This window comes from Oncorhynchus mykiss, chromosome 3 (assembly GCF_057628025.1).
Source record: "Oncorhynchus mykiss isolate SJ-2025 chromosome 3, ASM5762802v1, whole genome shotgun sequence".
In the NCBI taxonomy this organism is placed as follows: domain Eukaryota; kingdom Metazoa; phylum Chordata; class Actinopteri; order Salmoniformes; family Salmonidae; genus Oncorhynchus; species Oncorhynchus mykiss.
Genome location: NC_143024.1, coordinates 62,122,893 through 62,146,633, shown reverse-complemented (window position 1 = coordinate 62,146,633; position 23,741 = coordinate 62,122,893). Strand labels below are relative to the sequence as shown.

The following is a 23,741-nucleotide window of genomic DNA, read 5'->3' as shown; positions in this document are numbered from 1 at the left end:
GCAACGATTACAGCCTTGAGGTATTCTCAGGTATGATGCTACAAGCTTGGCACACCTGAATTTGGGGAGTTTCTCCCATTCTTCTCTGCAGATCCTCTCAAGTTCTGTCAGGTTGGATGGGGAGCGTTGCTGCACAGATATTTTCAGGTCTCTCCAGAGATGTTCGATCGAGTTCAAGTCCAGATTCTGGCTGGGCCACTCAAGGACATTCAGAGACTTGTCCCGAAGCCACTCCTGTGTTGCCTTGGCTGTGTGCTTAGGGTCTATTGGAAAATGAACCTTCGCCCCAGTCTGAGGCCCTGAGCGCTCTGGAGCAGGTTATCATCAAGGATCTCTCTGTACTTTGCTCCGTTCATCTTTGCCTCGATCCTAACTAGTCTCCCAGTCCCTGCCGCTGAAAACATCCCCACAGCATTGTGCTTCCACCACCATGCTTCACCGTAGGGATTGTTCCAGGTTTCCTCCAGATGTGACGCTTGGCATTCAGGCCAGATAATCTTGTTTCTTGTCGTCTGAGAGCCCTTTAGGTGCCTTTTGGCAAACTCCAAGCGGGCTATCATGTGCCTTTTACTGAGGAGTGGCTTCTGTCTGGCCACTCTACCATTAAGGCCTGACTGGTGGAGTGCTGCAGAGATGGTTGTCCTTCTGGAAGGTTCTCCCATCTTCACAGACAAACTCTAGAGCTCTGTCAGTGTTACCACCGGGTTCTTGGTCACCTCCCTTACCAAGGCCCTTCTCCCCTGATTGCTAAGTTTGGCCTGCCAGCCAGCTCTAGGAAGGGTTTTGGTGAATCCAAACTTCTTCCATTTAAGAATGATGGAGGCCACTGTGTTCTTGGGGACCTTCAATGCTGCAGAAATGTTTTGGTACTCCCCAGATCTGTGCCTCGACACAATCCTGTCTCGGATTGCTCTACGGACAATTCCTTCTACCTCATGCCATGGTTTTTGCTCTGACATGCACTGTCAACTGTGGGACCTTATATAGACAGGTGTGGCCTTTCCAATTTAATTTACCACAGGTGGACTCCAATCAAGTTATAGAAACATCTCAAGGATGATCAATGGAAACAGTATGCACCTGAGCTCAATTTCTAGTCTCATAGCAAAGGGTCTGAATACCTATGTAAATAAGGTATTTCTGTTTTTTATATTTAATAATATGTGCAAAAAAAATGTGTGTAGATTGCTGAGGATTTTTTCTCTCCATTTAATCCATTTTACAATAAGGCTGTAACGTAACAAAATGTGGAATAAGTGAAGGGGTCTGAATACTTTCCGAAGGCACTGTATGTACCATGTTTAGGTGCTTACTGTACAGTATATACATTTACTGTATGTATTTGAATGATAACCGAAACCATTCAGCAGCTATTTTTATTGGTTAAAATCAGAGAAGCAGGCCTCATAAAAGACCCAAACAATACTACAGCTTTGATCGCTGTCACATGATTATGAATTATATATGATAATATCCGTTTGATATGGCTCCAAGGCTTTTCTGTCTGATGTTTGAGTTCCGATCTCAACGGTTGATCTTCACGTGATAATAATGGTCGATAAAATGCAACCAACGGTGCCCCTGTTTTTGTGATTGTATTGAAAATGATTATGTCCGATCCATAGTGAACCTTGTACCTATGCAGAGTTGAAATACTGCTGAAAGAATGCATGCGTTACATTCTCTACAGTGCCTTCAGAAAGTATTCACACCCCTTGACTTTTTCCACTTGTTGTGTTACAGCATACACACAATACCACGTGGTATTGAATCAACAACATTGTAGTTACTCCACAATTCTAACCAAACTGACACACAATACCACATAATGTGAAAGTGTAATTATGTTTTTCAACATTTTTACAAGTTAATACAACAGCCCTTTGCTATGGCAAGCCTAAATAGGTTTAGGAGTAAATATGTGCTTAACAAGTCTCATAATAAGTTGCATGGACTCACTCGGTGTACAATAATAGTGTTTAACATGATTTTTGAATGAATACCTCATCTCTTTACCCCACACATACAATTATCGGTAAAGGTCTCTCAGTCGAACAGCGAATTTTAAACACAGATGCAACCACAAACACCAGGGATGTTTTCTAATACCTTGAAAAGAAGGGTACCTATTGGTAGAAAAAAATAAGATGGTGTATCAATACACCCAGTCAATACAAAGATAAAGACGTCCTTCCTAACTCAGTTGCCGGAGAGGAAGAAAACCACTCAGGGATTTCACCATGAGACCGATGGTGACTTTAATACAGTTGCAGAGTATAATGGCTGTGATAGGAGAAAACTGAGGATGGATCAACAACATTGTAGTTACTCCACAATTCTAACCTAACTGACAGAGTGAAAAGAAGGAAGCTTGTTCGGAATACAAATATTCCAAAGCATGCTTTCTGTTTGTAATACTGGTACTACTAGTAATACTACAAAACATGTGGCAAAGCAATTCACTTTTTGTCCTCAATACAAAGTATTATGTTTGTGGCAAATCCATTACAACACAATGCTGAGTACCACTCCCGATATTTTCAAGCATAGTGATGGCTGCATCATGTTATGTCTATGCTTGTCATCTTTAAGGACTGGGAAGTTTTTCAGGGTAAAAAAAAATAAATGGAATGGCACTAAGCACAGGCAAAGAATCTAGAGGGAAACCTGGTTTAGTCTGTTTTCTACCAAACACTGGGAGATTAATTCACCTTCCAGCAGGAAAATAACCTAAAACACAATGCCAAATCTACACTGGAGTTGCTTACCAAGAAGACAGTGAATGAACATGAGTGGCCGAGTTACAGTTTAGACTTAAATCGGCTTGAATATCTAGCGCAAGACCTGAAAATGGTTGCATAGCTATGATCAACAACCAATTTGACAGAGCTTGAAAATTTTTGAGAAGAATAATGGGCAGATGTTGCTCAATCCAGGTGTGGAAAGCTCTCAGAGCTCTTAGAGATGACTCACAGCTGTAATCGCTGCCAAAGGTGCTTCTACAATGTATTGACTCAGGGGTGTGAATACTTATGTAAATGAGATAATTCTGTATTTCATTTCCAAAAACATGTTCTCACTTTGTCATGATGAGGTATTGTGTGTAGATGGGTGAGATTTAAAAAAAATATATATAATCAATTTTGTAACAAAACCAAATGTAGATGAAGGGGTATGAATACTTTCTGAAGGCACCGTATGTCTCTCAAGGATACAGTTTACATGTCTAATAAATCCTAACAGCCCAGTTTCAGCTCCAGTCTCTTTTCTCTTTCATTTAGGCAGATCAGTTCTCCGGCTTCCACATTCGTTCAGTGCTTTGTGTACCTATTTGGAACAGCAACCATCAAATCATTGGTAAATTCTCAAATTGTCCTTTTTTTCACAGACTTCTTTTGATAGTCAGTTGTGCCATTACAAGTCCGTTGATAAATCTGTGTTGACAGATGTCAAAACTAAGACATAATCCAGCATTCAAGCTTAAAGTGATTTTAATAATGAGAGAGGAACATCAACAAACCGACGTACATGATGTCCCAAACCTCCGATAACCTCAGATTGTCACTGTGTCTTGTTTGGAGAATCCAGAGAGGATACTCCGCCTGCTCTCCTAGGTAGCATTTAGATGCTCAATTAAAGGGGCGATCTGGGATTGATACATCCATTTCTGGACTTTTCAATGAATGATATATAGCCATTGATTCTTGAAGAATATAATGCATTAATGTCTATTACCCTTAGTTCAACTGTTTAAATCCATCGCAACCCTAAGCTTGTTTTACTCCATTGCTTGTGAACACTGTAATTGCAAACAAACACTTTATAGCTTCAAAACATGGTTAAAACTGTCATTTTAATTCCACGGATGATCAGTCCTTGCATCCATAGCTCCATCTTATGAATTTGACTGTGGTTACATTTCTCCTGCCCCGTCTTTTAGCTGTTTACCGAAAAAGTGGAAAGGTGACGTTTTGTGATTCCCAGATTGCCCTTTTAAAGCAGTGTAGCCTGATTAAAGCAAAGCCTTCATATCAGTCAGTTCTCACAGAGGAGGAGTTCCCTCCCTAGTCCTGGCTGCTCCACCATGCAGTGTTCTGTGCTCCTCAACCACCCCAAGGTCCTCACCACTCTGATACATCATTGATCTACAGTCTGGTGTTGGTGCTAGATATTGCAAGGAGAGGCAATGCTAGCAGCTAGACTCAGGCCCACAGAGATCTGACTTGGTCATTAGTTTTGTTTCTGTGCAAAGTGATCAGCAGCATGGCTGCCAGGGAAAGCACTGCTACAGACGGTCAGTCGCGACCACAGATCATTGTGGGTGGGTATGTGTGCGTGTGCGTGCGTGCAAGCAAGCATTGTGTGTGTGTGTATGCGTGTACATGTGTGTATATGCATGTGTGTGTGCTTGTGGAGGTTGGGAGGGGGATGGAAGAATGAGAGACAGAGGGAGCAGGAGAGAGGGGTGGGCGTGTGCGTGCGTGCAAGCATTGTGTGTGTGTGTGCATGGAGGTTGGGAGGGGAAGAGGGAGCAGGAGAGAGGGGTGGGTGGGTGTGTGTGTGCGTGCGTGCAAGCATTGTGTGTGTGTGTGTGTGTGCGTGCGTGCATGCGTGCGTATGGAGGTTGGGAGGGGGATAAGAGAGAGAGTGAGCAGGAGAGAGAATAATGTGTGTGTGGGAGGAAACTATCAGGATCTGGACTGAAAGCCATTATAAAGCCATTATAAAGCACAACAGCAGCAGAGAAATGATCAAGTCAAAGATCTGTTTATTCAGAAGGTAGATATCCTCCTGCCACGTACCGAGGTTATGATATAACAGTATAGAGGAAAAAGGCCTTGGGCTAGATTGTTACATCACTGTTATCTCAATGCTCTTCTAAATAGGTTGTAAAAATATGATTCCATCTTCAGTGATATTGACAGCACCCCAGTAACCTACGGTACAACCCATAGAGACATACTGTAGAACGTACAATGACCTCTCCAGAGACTCAATGCTAACTTGAATATCTGCTTGTTAGCATAATTTCTCTCGGGTGATAGAAGACGATTCTCTATCAACTAACAATTAGCCTTATCAGCAAAGTCCTGGGTTTTTTAATTAGTAGATAAACTGAGGAGAGCAGCTTGTCTTTGCTTGCTGGCGTGCTTCCAAACGAGGGGACTTGTATTTGAAATAAAAGATCAAAGGATACACAGTGTTCTATTGTTGCCATCGACATGACCTCCAACCTTACATTACAACAGGCTTAGACACTTTAATTACTCAGGTCAACAACACTACTGTTTCCTGTTTCTTACTCCTTCTTCTAGGAAATACAGTGACATGAGTCCACGCCAAAACAACAGTGTAGAAGCATTGCATATTGCACTGAAAAGTGAGAGCAGAAAATGCCTTGTTTTATCAATGACTTTAATGAATGTGTGGGTGTGATTTCCTCCTGCTAATTGGGGTTGTGGGAGCGGAACTAGTGTGTGTATGACAGCCCAGTCAATGGTAGCCCAGCCCTAATGAACTAGTGTCAGATAAAATGATGGCTCTCAGGAATGGCCGTTGTCTCAGAAAGAGGAGGGCTTTAGCTTGGTCTGCGTCTGTGGTAGTGTCAGTGATCCTGATGTCTGTTGTTGCAGGTGTGGCTCAGGTGCTCAACAGGCTGGATGGTAACCAGTTTGACGATGCAGACCAGAGACTGTTCGAGGTAGGACTTTTGTTTTGCGTGGTGTGCGTAGGTGCTGCATGTGTGTGCGTGTGTGTGTGTGAACAAGTTGTTTGTCTGTTATGACGTCAAACATGTCTCCTTGTTTCGGTGTGCCGTGACCTTGGGAGTGTAACAGCAGTGTGGTGTGTTTCAGGCCTTTGTGATCTTCTGTGGCCTTGGCATCAACAACACCATCATGTACGACCAGGTGAAGAAGTCCTGGGCCAAACAGTCCGTGGCTCTCGACGTAAGCACCAATGTTCATTCCTTTTTATAGCACTTAAAGGGGGGCTGAACGCACCAATTCTGCATGTGTTTTTCTGCTGCTCCTTAAGAAAAATAAGATTTGGATCTTGGGGGTGTGGTTTGATGTGCCTGTGTTATATTCGCTTATCGTACCCTGGAAGTTACTGTTGGTTGTCACTCTTGAGACACCATAGCAACCTTACAGCCACCACCACTTCCTCAAAATAGTCAGAACTAATTTAAGATAAATCAAAAAATCTGTAATTCATTTTGAGGTTTTTGCAGAGGAGGTCTTAGTCACCCAATTGTACATCTAGCTAAGGTGTTTGGTGCAGTATTTCTCAAGTTAAAACATTTGCATGAAAAACAAGTCAGTGCGCTTTAGAGAGTAAATCGAGCCAGCTGCTGCTGGTTGCGCTCAGGACTGATTTCTGAGAACATGTCTACTACTTCATCAGCAGCAATCTGTCAAACTATTTTAAATAAAGCACAAGCTAGACACTGTTTATCAGTCCCGAAAATCACTAGCTAGCTAGCTGATTTCCATCTCTGTGTTTGTCAATGAAGCTAGCTAGTAGTAGCTAGCAGGCACATTAGGCAGGCAGGCCAGTTTAGCTAAATCAGAAAAAAATTCTCACATGGAATAGCTTTCATTTCTCAGAACTAGAATAGACTGATGAGTTTCAGAAGAAAGGTCTTTTGTTTCTGGCCATTTCGTGCCTGTGATCGAACCCACAAATGCTGATGCTCCAGGTACTCATCTAGTCTAAAGAAGGACAGTTGTATTGCTTCTTTAATCAGGACAACAGTTATCAGCTGTGCTAACATAATTGCAAAAGGGTTTTCTAATCAATTTGCCTTTTAAAATGATAAACTTGGATTAGCTAACACAATTTGCCATTGGAACACAGGAGTGATGGTTGCTCATAATGGGCCTCTGTACGCCTATGTAGATATTCCATTAAAAACCAGCTATTTCCAGCTACAAAAGTCATTTACAACATTAACAATGTCTACACTGTATTTCTGATCAATTTGATGTTATTTTAATGGACAAAAAATGTGCTTCTTTCAAAAATAATTCTAAGTGACCCCAAACTTTGGAACGGTAGTGTATTTCACGCCTGCTCCCACTCCCCCTCTCTGGCACTCGAGGGCGTCAGGCTGCCATTCATTACGCACACCTGTCACCATCATTACGCGCATTGGCGTGTTATTGGACTCACCTGGACCCCTTCACTTTCTTGATTGCCCCCTCTATATCTGTCTGTTCCTCAGTTTGATCCATGAGTCAGCATTCATGTCGCTTTGTTTCCCCTGTCCAGACACTGTCTGTGTTTTGTTTCTTGTCCGTTATTTATTAAATGTTCACTCCCTGTACTTGCTTCTCTTCTCCCAGTGTCTGTCCTGACAGAATGTTGATATCAATGTTGGGAGTTTTTTTCGTTTTTGTTTTGGTTGGTGATGTTGAGTGCAGCTGCCGAAGGAACCGGGGATGCCTCAGCTGGCTCGTCGGGCTTCCATGCCTTAGCTGGCTTGAGAGGTTTTCTTGCCTTGGTTGGCTCGGCAGGCTCCCATCCCACGTCATGCTTCAGCCGGCTCGTCAGGCTCCCATGCCTCAGCCGGCTCGTCAGGCTCCCATGCCTCAGCTGGCTCGGCAGGCTCCCACGCCTCAGCCGACTCGGCAGACTCCCACGCCTCAAAGGGCTCGGCAGGCTCCCATCCCACGTCATGCCTCAGCCGGCTCGTTGGGCTCCAATGCCTTGGCCGGCCCATCAGGCTCGCCCAGGTGGGATGCCCGGGTGGCGCCCCTGGGGGGGGGTTCTGTCACGCCGGGACTGCCCATCATTAAGTACACCTGTCACCATCATTATGTGCATCAGCACTTCATTGGACTCACCTGGACTCCTTCACTTTGTTGATTGCCCCTTCTATATCTGTCTGTTCCCTCAGAGTCATCCCGTGTCAGCATTAATGTTGTTATGTTTCCCCTGTCCAGACGCTGTCCGTGTTTTGTTTCTTGTCTGTTATTGATTAAATGTTCACTCCCTGTACTTGCTTTTCGTCTCCCAGCGTCTGTCCTTACAACATAGGCTGTTTTCAACCAGAGTTGTTTTTTGCGTTCAGTTGCTCTTTAAACAAAATATATTGTGGCAGTGGTATCCTGAATGGTTTCTCGTCAAATCATATTTATTGTGTATAATGACCAAAATTACAGCAGGATTGATTTTTGAATGAATGAATTTGGTCTACGTTTAGTCTATCCAATTTGGTTCCAGTAGTAGATGTCCAGTGTGGATATTGGGATACTGTGCTGTTGTTTTAGTGTGGCAACACATTTGGGTGGGCAGTTGGCCTACTAAAATGGACTGTACTGCAGGGCTCTGGTGTGTGGTGCTCTCACTGTGGCTGAGAGTGGGGTCTGACTCAGACAGTCCACTGACACCATCAGGAAAGCTCTCCCATGTTTCCTCTCTCCCACTCTCCTTTTCTCTTCTCTTCCCGTCTTCTCTTCTACTCTTTCCTCTCTCCCACTCTCCTTTTCTCTTCCCTTCTTCTCTTTCCTCTCTGTCCTGGTTTCCTCTCTCCCACTCTCCTTTTCTCTTCTCTTCTACTCTTTCCTCTCTCCCACTCTCCTTTTCTCTGTCCTGGTTTCCTCTCTCCCACTCTCCCTTTCTCTTTTCTTCCCTTCTTCTCTTTCCTCTCTGTCCTGGTTTCCTCTCTCCCACTCTCCCTTTCTCTTTTCTTCCCTTCTTCTCTTTCCTCTCTGTCCTGGTTTCCTCTCTCCCACTCTCCTTTTCTCTTATCTTCCCCTCTTCTCTTTCCTGGTTTCCTCTCTCCCACTCTCCCTTTCTCTTCTACTCTTTCCTCTCTGTCCTGGTTTCCTCTCTCCCACTCTCCTTTTCTCTTCTCTTCCCATCTTCTCTTTCCTCTCTGTCCTGGTTTCCTCTCTCCCACTCTCCTTTTCTCTTCTCTTCCCTTCTTCTCTTTCCTCTCTGTCCTGGTTTCCTCTCTCCCACTCTCCTTTTCTCTTCTCCTCTCTTCTTCTCTTTCCTCCCTGTCCTGGTTTCCTCTCTCCCACTCTCCTTTTCTCTTCTCCTCTCTTCTTCTCTTTCCTCCCTGTCCTGGTTTCCTCTCTCCCACTCTCCTTTTCTCTAATCTTCCCGTCTTCTCTTTCCTGGTTTCCTCTCTCCCACTCTCCCTTTCTCTTCTACTCGTTCCCCTCTGTCCTGGTTGTCTCTCTCCCACTCTCCTTTTCTCTTCTCTTTCCTCTCTGTTCTGGTTTCCTCTCTCCCACTCTCCTTTTCTCTTCTCTTCCCATCTTCTCTTTCCTCTCTGTTCTGGTTTCCTCTCTTCCACTCTCCTTTTCTCTGTCCTGGTTTCCTCTCTCACACTCTCTTTTTCTCTCTTCTGTTATAGTGGACTCAGTGCCTCCTTTTATTTAATTTATTTAAACCTTTATTTAACTAGGCAAGTCAGTTAATAATAACAAATTCTTATTTTACAATGACGGCCTATCCCGGCCACACCCTCCCCTAACCCGGACGACGCTGGGCCAATTGTGCACCGCCCTGTGGGAATCCCGATCACGGCCGGTTGTGATACAGCCCGGGATCGAACCAGGGACTATAGCAACGCCTCTAGCACTGTGATGCAGTGCCTTAGACCGCTGCACCACTCAGGAGTTTTTAGTGTCATAGTTCTACATAATATTTCTGCATCAGTGAGCATCAATGGATCCCTGTTTGTAGTCTGCACTCCACAAAGGGCCATATTGATTTTTAAAGAGAGATGGTGAAAAGCAATCCCTTATCTGATCAATAATAAGGCATGCAACACTGATCAGCTTCTTCTATGTTTTTTTTGTGAGAGAGAGGACAGTGCTCTCAAGTGGGCTGTGCAGGTCGACAGGAAGGAAGCCTGGGATAGAGCATAGTGAAGAGCGGCATAGGAAGGAATGGCTATGGGGAAAATACGAGCGTGGAGATGCATTGCCTCTGGCAGCAATGAATAAACATGAGCTCTCTTGATCAAATAAGGAACTGCAAGGCTGCTGCGCAAGGTATTTCTCCGAGGAGATGGGGGGAGCAAAGGGAATGACATCGGGGCTGACATCTCTGTTCCCCCAGCATTCCTCAGCATGGAGGGTTCAGAGCTTTAGGGGCAGATCACAATTTACTGTGGGGAGGATCTGAATAAATGGGTTGGATGGATGGCTTCGATAGTCCAGCAATCGAATTACAAGTCATTCATATGCTAATAATCCAAATATTCTGCTTAGAAAGATCTTGCACTGCTACCCTCAGCATTCACTATTCTTATAGGAGGTCAGAACAAGAAATGGAACCCGAATTGATCCTTTCTGTGTGTGGAAAGAAATATTCTGAGGCATGGATACACCTACAGGCGGGAACGACAGACTGCAAAATAAGTCCTCCTGCAAGTGCACTGAATATAATGTTTTTTCGAATGGTGAGGTCGCATAACCCTCACCGATGGGGTTATCTCCAAGTTATCTGAAGAACACAAGAAAGACCATGTTTCCCATAGGTATGTCTTGTTTGTTGTTTAACAAAGTAATGGCCGTCTTCTTCTTATGATTACAGCATGCCCAAGGCCAATAACATGGTTGCTAATCTTCTTCTATCTTTTTTTTTTATTTCTTTCAGAATTATGGAAGTGCTATGATGCTGTCCTGCAAGACTTGGTGGAGACCAACAACAGAGAGGAGGGCTGGCATCGTAAAATGTAGGCAACTCTTGGCACATAGAGGCATTGCAACGACAGCAGCAAAGAGGTGAAATGAGAAGGGAGCAGCAACTCGCTGGCGTTCCACCGCCATGGCAACGACCCCGCTACCGCAAGCAACAGAAGGGTCTGAAGTCACCGGTTGAGGAGTATACGACTCAATAGCTGGAGTCTTCCCCGAAGACAAAAATGAGCACCTAGCCTACTTGGACACTTGTTTGTGACACTTATCAATTTCAAACCTTTCATCAGCTCCAAAATCCTTATCAGACCAGAACACAAAGCACATTCTTGGACGATTTGTTCATGAACTTGTTTTTACGGAAGAGCATTGTTATGTAACCTACTATTATTTTTGGCTTTCTTGAAATAAATATTTTAGGCCCACTTGTTTTTGCCCATTCATTTTTTGTATTTTGCTAAGCCTTTTATAGTGAATGGTTGGTGCTAATGGATGGTGTAATAACAAGATAAAACTAAATCCATACTTTGAAACCAAAATACATTGTAGAAACTAGATACAGGCCTTCAGCCTTTATGTAACCATATGAACTAATTTATATACAATATTCTTCCCATATGAACTAATGTATATAGGTCTAGCCTACAATATTCTGCCCATATGAACTAATGTATATAGGCCTAGCCGACAATATTCTTCCCATATGAACTAATGTATATAGGTCTAGCCTACAATATTCTGCCCATATGAACTAATGTATATAGGCCTAGCCTACAATATTCTGCCCATATGAACTAATGTATATAGGTCTAGCCTACAATATTCTGCCCATATGAACTAATGTATATAGGTCTAGCCTACAATATTCTGCCCATATGAACTAATGTATATAGGCCTAGCCTACAATATTCTGCCCATATGAACTAATGTATATAGGTCTAGCCTACAATATTCTGCCCATATGAACTAATGTATATAGGTCTAGCCTACAATATTCTGCCCAAATGAACTAATGTATATAGGTCTAGCCTACAATATTCTGCCCATATGAACTAATGTATATAGGTCTAGCCTACAATATTCTTCCCATATGAACTAATGTATATAGGCCTAGCCGACAATATTCTTCCCATATGAACTAATGTATATAGGTCTAGCCTACAATATTCTGCCCATATGAACTAATGTATATAGGCCTAGCCGACAATATTCTTCCCATATGAACTAATGTATATAGGTCTAGCCTACAATATTCTGCCCATATGAACTAATGTATATAGGCCTAGCCTACAATATTCTGCCCATATGAACTAATGTATATAGGTCTAGCCTACAATATTCTGCCCATATGAACTAATGTATATAGGTCTAGCCTACAATATTCTGCCCATATGAACTAATGTATATAGGCCTAGCCTACAATATTCTGCCCATATGAACTAATGTATATAGGTCTAGCCTACAATATTCTGCCCATATGAACTAATGTATATAGGTCTAGCCTACAATATTCTGCCCAAATGAACTAATGTATATAGGTCTAGCCTACAATATTCTGCCCATATGAACTAATGTATATAGGTCTAGCCTACAATATTCTGCCCATATGAACTAATGTATATAGGTCTAGCCTACAATATTCTGCCCAAATGAACTAATGTATATAGGTCTAGCCTACAATATTCTGCCCATATGAACTAATGTATATAGGTCTAGCCTACAATATTCTGCCCATATGAACTAATGTATATAGGTCTAGCCTACAATATTTTGCCCAAATGAACTAATGTATATACAACATTTGTAGCCATATGTGACTTAATGAATAGCAGTAAACATGCAGTGCCTGCCCATATGAACGAATGTACCTAATAGGTTCTACAATATTTATAGCCATTCATAATTTAATGAAAAGCAGTAAACATTGTTTGGCATGATTTAATAACAGACTCATAAACAGAATCACGCAATAGGCTACAGCTCACTTCACAGCTTCCCCTGTGCTTCACAGCTTTCCCTGTGCTTCACAGCTTCCCCTGTGCTTCACAGCTTTCCCTGTGCTTCACAGCTTCCCCTGTGCTTCACAGCTTTCCCTGTGCTTCACAGCTTCCCCTGTGCTTCACAGCTTTCCCTGTCCTTCACAGCTTCCCCTGTGCTTCACAGCTTTCCCTGTGCTTCACAGCTTCCCCTGTGCTTCACAGCTTTCCCGGGAAACTATGTATTGTAGCCTCACCCGAGCGAAAGATCAACTTCTTCCGCAGTGTTTGCGGTAAAATATTGCATGTTGCGGTGGTGCAACATGTAAGTGTAGAACTGTCCGTTAAAGCTTACTTACTACAAGCGCTATGCAGACACAAGACAGAGTGTTGCAATGTCGTTTTTCGTCACACAAAGGGCGGCTCCTTGTAATAGTTTAAAACCGAGACAGCCGTGGGGGCAGTGTTGTCACTTGGTTCCTGATCTGATCTGTAGGCTGTGTGAAATGGTAGCACCTGCTGGAGCCAACTAGCTAGCCATGTGCTTTTTTTTCTCCCTGACCAAAACATGAAGGCTTTTCTTTCTTCCCATCATACAGTACATTTGATTATTTCACATGGAGATGTCGAAAGCTAAAAAGGCTGGCTAACAGGATAAAGCCCACTAGCCAGGCTGCCAGCTAGCTACTATCTAATATTTTAAATAACTAACCCAAGATTGACCACAGCCTGTTGTTTCCAATGGGAGCAAATTAATCATAGTGGGTTAGAGCCAAGCACGAGCTAGCGAGATCCTACTGGCGCGTTCTAGCATGTATTTGCATATATCTGTTAGGGAATCCCTACTCTGTGAAGTCTACAAAACGTAGTCCACTATGTTCGCAACTGATTCTAGTTTAGGGAACAGAAAACGATATTGGGATCAAACGTTTCTTTTTTGTGTGGTATTTTGGGGGTATTTTAAATGTTTCAAACGATACAAAACATGCAAAAGATACCATACAGAGGAACACAATCATCAATGACATCACACCTGCCTAGACCCACCTGTTCTCACACCTATCTCCAGTGCCTGCACTACTCTCTGTCAAATGTTTCATCGATGAGAAACTTAGCAGAATGTTGACCAAAATCCATCACCCTCCATCTTCTCCCACTTCCAGCCACTGGGCTTCCGCTCATCACCATATTTGGTGGTGAGTGGAAATGCCAACCGGATGATTCAGATTTATTCTTCCGGTGAAACATCTGCCTCATTGTTCTATCTATGCTACTATTAGCAAAGGAATGCGACTCTTCTTTATTTTTCACAAAATGAAAAGACAAAAATCTAATATTTTGCTATCACCCCCTTGTGAACGGGAGTGGGACTGGCGAGGACATCATGTCCTCAAAAGGTGTCCGCTACTCCAGAAATCAGACTCCACCCACGTGCACGCAGGCACATAGATCAACGGCGTGAAGCTTGTAGTAACTGTTGTGGAAATTCCCCACTAAGGACTCAAACTCAATGTAAATGAATCAACCTTTAGTATCACGGTGGGAGAAGTTCACAAACTCAATCCAAGCTTTGATCAAAACTCTGAAGCGGCCGTTCCCTTTCAGTTCTCTTCTACTGCTACGCAAACAACAAACAACATATAAGCATGATTTACATTATTCATCATTAACGTTGGTTCTGACACCTCACAAGGCTTTTCTCTCAATGCTGGGACCTTGAAACGGAGATACTCCTTTTGGTTCCCAGAACAGTGTTCTGGGCGTGCTGCCAATTGGTCTGAGGAGGAGGTCACAGTCACCTGCACAAACCAAGATAGAGTGAGAGGAGATGCTGTTTACAATTCAAGGCTTAGCTCATCAGACAATAACATTTTCCATCACATAACCTTTAGAGCAGATTGAGGTGGTCAGTCATTGACACCAAAGGTTTTTCCTATTTGGTCCACAAATAGCTTAGCAGAAGGGCCCCATAAATAACCTTTGTTAAAGTCCTTTTAAGACCTATTAAGTATTACTGACGTTGACTGTCCTAAGTGTAGTGAGCATGACTTGATATCTATAGCCAGTGTTATGAATATGAAATACTGTATGTAAAATATACTGTATGTGCTTCCAGTGGTGTAAAGTACTTAGGTAAAAATAATTTTAAAGTACTACTTAAGTAGTTTTTTTTTGTGGTATCTGTACTTTACTATTTATTTTTTTTGACAACTTTTACTTTTCTACAATCCTGAAGAAAATTATATACTTTTGACTCAATACATTTTCCCTGACACCCTAAAGTACTTGCATTTTGAATGCTTAGCAGGACAGGAAAGTGGTCCAATTCATGCACGCATCAAGAGAACATCCCTGGTCATCCCTACTGCCTCTGCTCTGGCGGACTCACTAAACACAAATGCTTCGTTCGTAAATTATGTCTGAGTGTTGGAGTGTGCCCCTGGCTATTAATAAATAAATACAAATAAGAAAATTGTGCCGTCTGGTTTGCTTAATTTAAGTAATTATAAATTATTAATACATTTACTTTTGATACTTAAGTACAGTATATTTTAGCAATTACATTGACTTTTGATACTAAAAATAAATACTTTTAGACTTTTACATAATTCATATTTTACTAGGTGACTTTCACTTTTACTTGTCATTTTCTATTGAGGTATCTTTACTTTTACTCAAGTATGACAATCGGGTACTTTTTTCACCACTGTGTTCTCTATTCTTTTGCAGGTTCTGTCATACCATGCAACCTGTTCCAAGACTGAGGTCGACAAATTCAAGGTATTAGGTCTTATTCTTATATGAGAGAGAAAGTGTGTGTGTGTGTGTGTGTGTGTGTGTGTGTGTGTGTGTGTGTTTGAAATGTCTGATACAACATACTTTGGTGATATCATCATAAACCTACTGCATACCCCTTAAAAATGTAGTTTTTTTGTGTGCATGGTGTGCTATTAGCGTGCTAACACTCATTGAGACAGACTGGTAGAATAGCTAGCATCACTATAGCTATAGCATTCACTGGTTGAAGTTGAAGTAACTTTTGAGTGTAATGGAGTTGACTGGTGACTTTGACATGAATATATATCATTCACAACAATGGTACTGGAGCTATAATACAGTTAGATTTTTTTTTAAACTCTGTGTGTTGTTATTACTTGAATTATTTTACTATAATTGGGCAACTCAACCGGCTGGTTGAGATGTTTGTGATGCATTATCTATTAAAGCTTAAGTAAAGCAAACAAACATTCTTCATTTATGGCTTATACTGATGCTAAATACACATATTTTGCAGAATAATAATAATATTATATATACCGAACAAAAGACTGTGAATTGTGGGGAAAACCCCACTTGTAGTTCATCGCCCAGAGTAATATGTTTTTTTTTCAATTAAGAAATAACTTTCGGAATGAAGCTTTGGCACGCATTACCTTCCAATGTAAAATGAGAAATCATTAATGGTACTACATGATAGGAATAGATTGATGGCTTCTCCTCACGGACCTCATTTTCCAATTGCTTCCCTGGACTGCAGTGTGGTGCAAGGCAGCGTGCTGTATATACAGGTCGGGGCAGTACTCCTTCAAGTCCCACATGAAAACAACTAATTGTGGTATTTGGAATGAATTAGTCAATCAATAGCCAATCACTTTCTTTGCATTATTTAGACAGTAATAGAGCGTGCCTCTGGAACCAATCCAAGAAAAAAAAAACATTCTCAGAACTGTGTGATGTGTTAAATGTCTTTCTTGCTCTTTGATATGGGGCTTGTCCCGGTGGCCATTAGCACTGAGCATCAGCCATGCAATGTGACATCTGTCAGATCTCCAGCCCCCTCACCACATGCAGGCACAACACAGTGCTCAGCAGCACCCATCCTGTCTTTCCCCCGTTTCATAACTGGCCTACATACAGAACCTCAGTAAACACACTCTACCCCAGATTCCAGAGAATTGTAAATGTCACCGGCGAAAAAAAAAAAACTTGGCTAGGATTCATAACCTAAGGCGCTGAATTAGCCCGACGCACCTGCTGACCTGAAAGACAAACGGTTCCTAGAAAAGGTGGGCTTTCCTGGCTGCTCTGCTGTGTTCTCTTGGTGGAAGTGAGCCTGGATGGTACTTCTGCTGTGTCCTCTACCCGCAGCCCCAGGGATTGGGGAAGGAGAACAGCAACACCTTCATATTCTGAGATGTTACCTTATCCCCCTTAGAAAGAAAGACCAATGGCACATGCAATCCAATAAGACAACAACTTCAATTCTTTGTCTTTCTGAGCAATTCTGCTTTGGTTTTCATTCATGTGGATTGAAGTCTTGGGATAATTAAATTGGTTTAGTGGTGTTTCTGTGTTAGTATTATAGGTTAAATATAGAATACTACCACAATTTGTTAATGAGCTCACAGGAAGATAACAACAATGAATTCCACTGGTGATACTTTCTCATTAATTGTCAACCCTTTCTAAACACGAGCTCTCAGAGTCCTCATTAGCAACTCTCCATATGTTGAATTTTCTCTTCTTTCCATAACCCAGGCTGCTAACATCCCCCTTGTTTGCGAGCTTGGCATCGATAAGCTTTCCTTTGATGATTTCTCTCTGGATGTGGACGCCATGATAACCGCAGCCCTCAGGATGTTTATGGAGCTGGGCATGGTGCAGAAGTTCAAGATCGACTACGAGGTGAGAGCGGCTCTGACCCAATGCTCTGTTAGAGCCCGCTATTCAATCAAATATGCAGTGTGGTATTTACACAGTAGCTTTTTCCACATGGTAAAATACAATTACTGAATGGTTTTCAACAGGAAAGACCTACTACTACTACTACTTCTGCTACTGCTGCCACACACGGGTAACTGCCAAAATAATGGAAACAAATGCACCTTGGCATAGATTCTACAAGTGTCTGGAACTCTATCGGAGGAATGCGACACCATTCTTCCATGAGAAATTTCATAATTTGGTGTTTTGTTGATGGTGGTGGAAAACGCTGTCTCAGGCAACGCCCCATAATCTGTTCAATTGGGTTGAGATCTGGTGGCTGAGACGGCCATAGCATATGGTTTACATCGTTTTCATGCTCATCAAACCATTTAGTGACCATTAGTGCCCCGTGGATGGGGGCATTGTCATGCTATGGGGGCATAGCCATGGTAGCCAAAATAATTGCGTGCCCAGCATTTTTATACATGACCCTAAGCATGATGGGATGTGTGGAAGCATCTGCTTTTAATACACTTTGTATCCCTCATTTACTCAAGTGTTTCCATTATTTTGGCAGTTACCTGTAGCTTCACAATAGGAAGTGTGTGTTTGTTAACAACAACAGTGGAAACACTGCTATGGCAGGTTAGATTGAGGCCGTGATTCAATACGATTGCGGATTTGTACAATGCGCCATTAAAGACATTTCCGATTGAGCCTACATTTGCAGCGTAAATGATGTACATTGCCGACAAAGGGCGATGTACATTGCCGACAAATTACATTGTAAAATGTACATTGCCGACAAAGGGCGATAGGATTGAATCCCGGCCTGAATGTGAGAGCTGACGCACCAGCCTACTGTCTGCTGACGGACCCTGTTCTGTCCATCCCTCTTGTGCCCCTGACTCTCTACAGACTCTGTGCAGATGGCTGCTGACGGTCAGGAAGAACTACCGCATGGTGCTGTACCACAACTGGAGGCATGCCTTCAACGTCTGCCAGTGCATGTTCGCCATACTAACGGTGAATATGGAGAACGCACAGGGAGTCTAGCATTAGCCTATCATTAGCATAAACAGAGACCGTACAAATACACCACACGTGCCCCAACACATGTGGACACTGACTAATGCGCACCAACTGCTTCATCTTCTGTCCATTGTTCTCCATCTTCCTCGCGCTCCTTCTCAATCTTTTTGATGTAACCAAGCACAGCTTTATGCATGTCCCATCTGAATTGAATGTGCCAAGAGGGAGATTAAATAGTTGTGTGTAAGCCATTTAGAGCCCAGGAGTGCTGTGTTTTAATAAGTAACCCAGACCTACAGTACACTACTACTAACTGTTGACCCCATAGCGACCTAACTCCAATTTACATATGTTGTTTACTTCATCGCCATGCTCATCCTACCTACAGTGTGTGTGTGTGTTTTAGTTTATGTTTGTGTGTGTGTGGGTTTATGTTTACTTGTGTGTGTGGCCCCTGAGTGACGTCCTGTCCCTGCTGTGTCCCTATAGACGGCAGGCTTCCAAGAGACCCTGACGGAGATTGAGATCCTGGCTCTTATAGTGGGCTGTGTCTGTCACGACCTGGACCACAGAGGAACCAACAACGCCTTCCAGGCCAAGTGGGTGACCCTGTCCGTAGACACACGCACGCATGCAGGCACACATGCACAAGCACTCTAGTGATGCGTGGATCAGTTGTTTATTCACCCACACCCAGCCCGTAATTGCTAATAATCTATCCGCAACCGGCAAGCTATATATGATAAAGTGAAAATCTGAGGCCGCACCCAACCCTAACCCGCAAAAATAGAAAATGCTCTGTGCAGTCAGAGATGCCAGAAATATTTTGTTACGGGGGCTGTAGGATTTATTTTTTAAAGATTAATTTACATCGCCCTATATTTCTGCTTATAATTTCTGACATTTGGTAGTCAACTTGTCTAGAATTAGATACATCTCTTCTGTCATTACTTGTTGCCCTAGAAGAAGACTACATTTCCAAATTACATCAGTTTGACCTGTTTTAAGGGAATTACAAGCTGTGAAAACAGCCCAACATGTTTCTGAGACAATTTCAGTTCGGCTTGGATGCATATTTTATGCGGTGGAAATACTATCAGCTTTTATGACGCTGATAAAGATAGCACATTTACAGACGGTCCCTAACCACGTATTCATTATCTCAAGATGCTGAAAGAAATAAATCACAAATCATTTCTCCACTCCTGTTCCCTAGTAAACATTTATATTTGGTGTATAATTTTAATGTAAAAACTGCTTAATTCACCAGGAGTTTATATTATGTTAGGCTATGTGAGAAGTTATAGACCATTGGCAGTCAGTGCTGTTGCACACTCTTGCCTGCATCTAGCTGATCTGGGGTGTAATCATTAGTCCAACAGTTGCAAACAAGAGTTTATATTGGACAAATTCAGGTATGTTTATCCCCGTTTCGTTCCGTTTGCTTCCATTTAGGAAAAGTTTTTCAACAGAATTGGTGGAATGAATACATCCCTGATCACAAGCAAATGTTGTATTCCTTCTCTCATCTATGTGCTCTCCTCCTCTCACCTTTTCCCCTCGCTTGTGGACTTCAGTGCACAACGCAGCTGTCTGTGTCACCATATTAGCTAAAGTAGCGTCATAGTCAACATAGCTAGTAGAACTAACACGTTAGTAAACCTTCTTCAATCATGCAGTACAGTATAGAGCCAGTATGCAGTTACAGCAGCGGGCTCCAGTGGCAATAAATTACCTTGACGGAAGAGTTCCAGTGTTGGATAGTCATAGCCAGCTAGCTAACATAGCATCCGTCTGTTTGAGACTTGTATTTGAGTAAGCTAAACTAGCTAGATGCATTTGATAGCTTAGTAAGTGAAAATTTAAAAAAATAAAAAATCTCTCTCCACATTTTATGCACTGCAGTGCTAGCTAGCTGTAGCTTATGCTTTCAGTACTAGATTCATTCTCTGATCCTTTGATTGGGTGGACAACATCTCAGTTCATGCTGCAAAAGCTCTGTTAGGTTGGCGGATGTCCCCTGGAAGTTGTCATAATTACAGTGTAAGTCTATGGAAGGGGGTGAGAATCATGAGCCTCATAGGTTTTGTATTGAAGTCAATGTACTCAGAGGAGGACAGAAGCTAGCTGTCCTCCAGCGACAGCATGGTGCTACTGTAGATCTTCATTACAGAACGGTGTGTTTTAATCAATTATTTGGTGACGTGAAAATATTTTGTATAGTTATTATCTAACTTTTTAAGCGTTTCACTATTAAAATGTTTATGAAATTCACTGAGGAGGATGGTCCTCCATTTCTTCCTCTGTGGATCCTCCACTGTTATAGACAGTACAGTTCCCTTGACGTGCCATATTTGAAGTCCCAGTTTTGTGACTGTCAAATTTGAACGGGGCCTCACAATCATCACACATAAGATCTTTCTCAAACATTAGGCTACTGTTCTGGCCCTCCCTTGTCTTTATCTTCAACTCTCCATGTCACAACTTTTCTCAAACGGAATTCACCTCCAACCTTTTTGCCTCAGTGCATCGGCGTTAACCTTTCTACCCAAGTTTCCAAAAGCATTTGGTAATTGTTGTGTATTTGGCTCGCGTACAGTTAGACCTTAAAGCTTAGGCTTACGCACTAACGCCAGATAAAAATAATGAAAGAAAAAAACTCAATGTAGTCTATCAGTATTAGTTGCACAATAATTATACATTCATGGATTCTCTCTATGAGTCAACCCACCCATCACTAACACACACACACACTCTGTGCTCTGCAAGCCCACCTGCAACAATCTGTTGTAATCCAGCCCAGCTCAACTAGAGTGGAGAAACAAACTGCATAAGATGTACATAGGAGTCTGTTTGAGGGAGAGAGAGCGAGAGAGAGAGAGAGAGAGAGAGAGAGGGGATAGAGAGTTTAAACGCGGCTGGGGTGGAGAGCACAATTAGAGCCACAGGAAAAACAACTGTTGAATCTAGTGGATCTGCCCACACACCGCAGTCACCATCGGGAGCCCATGTGTCATTTTGACCCATTGGCCCAGAATGATTCCAGATGGTGAACACGGAAGGTTTTCCCTCCACAGACTCTGATATTAGCTTCACTTGCTGCAATATTGAGCTGCTGTGAGAACATGTTGACAGTGGACTGTGGAGTGGTTTACTGGAGAGACTTAGAGAGGTCTCAATGGAGGATCCTCTCTCTTCCAGTGTTTCTGTTGTGCTTTGCCTGTTTAACTCTTTCTCTCGCTATGTATCCCCCTTTCTCTCTTTGACTTTCTCAGGACAGGTTCAGCCTTGTCTCTGCTGTATGGAACCTCAGCTACTCTCGAGCATCACCACTTCAACCACGCCGTAATGATCCTGCAGAGTGAGGTGAGCTCCATCACTGTTTCGCTACTGACAGACTACAAACATCATTTTGTGCAGGATTACAAAAAGAAGCGATCAGAATAGACAAATATCACGCCCCCCCCCCCCCTAAAAAAAAAATCAATGTCATTACAAAAACAATGATTGGTTTAGAGAGACGTTTTAAGCAAGCGACTGATTTTAGTGTGGTCAGACAGACTGGTGGTAATTAGCTGTGTTTTGATGGTGTCTGCTGAAACAAGAGCCAGCCAGCAGGGCTCCAATAGACTCGTTATCACGACGCTGACGACACAGTAAGCTGACAAATGTTTGCTGTGACTAGCATAATGGTTTCTGTTGATACAGTGTCTGAATTACTGCCATGGTCATTAGCATATCATTGAGCAGTGCGTCTAATTGAAGAGGAAAAGAACGAGCGCACGGATTCAGTCCACCAACCAGAGCAGGAACCATTAATTAAAACGGAACGTCTCGACGAACGAACGCCACTCTCTCCGTTATCAGTCTTTCCCTCTCTCTCTCTCTCTCTCTCTCTCTCTCTCTCCCTCTCATTAAGATAGAGTGAAGAAAAAACAAACTCTACATCTCTGACGTTACGGTATTCAATATTTCATGGGAACCAATGAACTAAGGATCGAGGCTGGTCTTGCAGTGCTGGAGAAAACCTGTCTCAGCTCGAGCGTGAACAGAGAGAATCAGGGGTCACCCGGTTCAAGAAGCCCTTCTCTCCTTCCCCATATCTCACCATCTCTCTCTTCTTGGGCATTCCCCTGGTGATGGGCACTCTAAGTGGGACTGGGATATATTATATATATATATGATGGAGAGAGATCTGTTGGAATGATATGAAAAGGAGAGAGAGTGAGAAGTGGCACTTACTTCTTAAGAGCTTTCCCTCTGATCCCTGATGGTTCGGTCTCCAGCCTCTGGCAGATTTGCCTTTGACTCCAGGCGCGCACGTGCACACACACACACACACACACACACACACACACACACACACACACACACACACACACACACACACAGTGAGTGTCACACTCACACCATCCCCTTTATCAGCACTACACATAAAGATGTGACACTTGAGGAATCCCTCTCAAGTCACAGACTGAATGTGCTGACAGCCACAAAGTCATGCTGGAGCTGCTAGTCAGATCATGACACCTTCATTTTGCTCATGTACAGATTGGACTAGATTTCGCCACAAAACACTGTTTCGGTTATTTATTCACCTGTACCGGGTTAAGGAAATCTATTAAAAATATTGTGTTCCTGTTGATGAAGTAAACAAAGCCTGGTGCCAGATCTGTTTGTGCTCTTGCCAACGTATATGCTGTCATTGTTGAGGCAACGTATATGCTGACATTGTTGAGCCAACGTATATGCTGTCATTGTTGAGCCAAGAGTGACAGGGAGTGACAGGGTGCATAATAGCACAAACAGACCGGCTCTCAGGCTGAATTAGACAGTGATTGATGAAATGTTTTCTGAGCCTCTTCTTCTGTGTGTGCAGGGACACAACATCTTCTCCAACCTGTCGTCCAGAGAATACGGGGACCTCATGCAGCTTTTGAAACAGTCCATCCTAGCCACCGACCTCACTCTATACTTTGAGTATGTACCTTATTGTATCCGGCTGATGGGATTTGATATAGACATATTTGACGATATCGTCTCATACAGCATAAAGGATAGAGCAGTCAGTTATTTGTTTTGTCAATATTATTGCGGGTTTCATCTTCTTTTTTTATTTTTTTACATACCAACGTGACGTACAGGTAAGAATGCATTGTTTATATTCTCATGCTCCCAGCTTGGTTAGATAACAGATATTCTAGTCTGTACTGCCTCCTTGTGGATTGTATATCACTCACACTCGAATGAACAAAATGGCCTAGAATTCATCCTTCCTCTCTTTTAGGAACAGGAACACGTTTTTTGAGCTGGTCAACAAAGGCGAATACAATTGGAACGTGAAAGGCCACAGAGACATGTGTAGGTA

At 42.7% G+C, this 23,741-nt stretch overlaps 1 protein-coding gene across 2 annotated transcripts in view; it reads left to right on the top strand.

Moving 5' to 3' along the window:
* The window catches only part of pde11a (phosphodiesterase 11a), a 56,712-nt gene that overhangs the window by 17,357 nt on the left and 15,614 nt on the right, over window positions 1–23,741 (top strand). Inside the window, exons 7-16 of one of the 2 annotated variants that reach the window (XM_021597227.3) lie at window positions 3,282–3,357; window positions 5,634–5,701; window positions 5,856–5,948; window positions 15,365–15,415; window positions 17,174–17,320; window positions 18,260–18,367; window positions 18,863–18,972; window positions 21,649–21,739; window positions 23,253–23,353; window positions 23,661–23,738. In XM_021597227.3, coding sequence (XP_021452902.1) covers window positions 3,282–3,357; window positions 5,634–5,701; window positions 5,856–5,948; window positions 15,365–15,415; window positions 17,174–17,320; window positions 18,260–18,367; window positions 18,863–18,972; window positions 21,649–21,739; window positions 23,253–23,353; window positions 23,661–23,738 — 923 coding nt within the window. Of the gene's footprint in view, window positions 1–3,281; window positions 3,358–5,633; window positions 5,702–5,855; window positions 5,949–10,617; window positions 11,084–15,364; window positions 15,416–17,173; window positions 17,321–18,259; window positions 18,368–18,862; window positions 18,973–21,648; window positions 21,740–23,252; window positions 23,354–23,660; window positions 23,739–23,741 lie in introns of those variants that run through there. The other variant, XM_090229811.1, reaches the window with a different exon arrangement.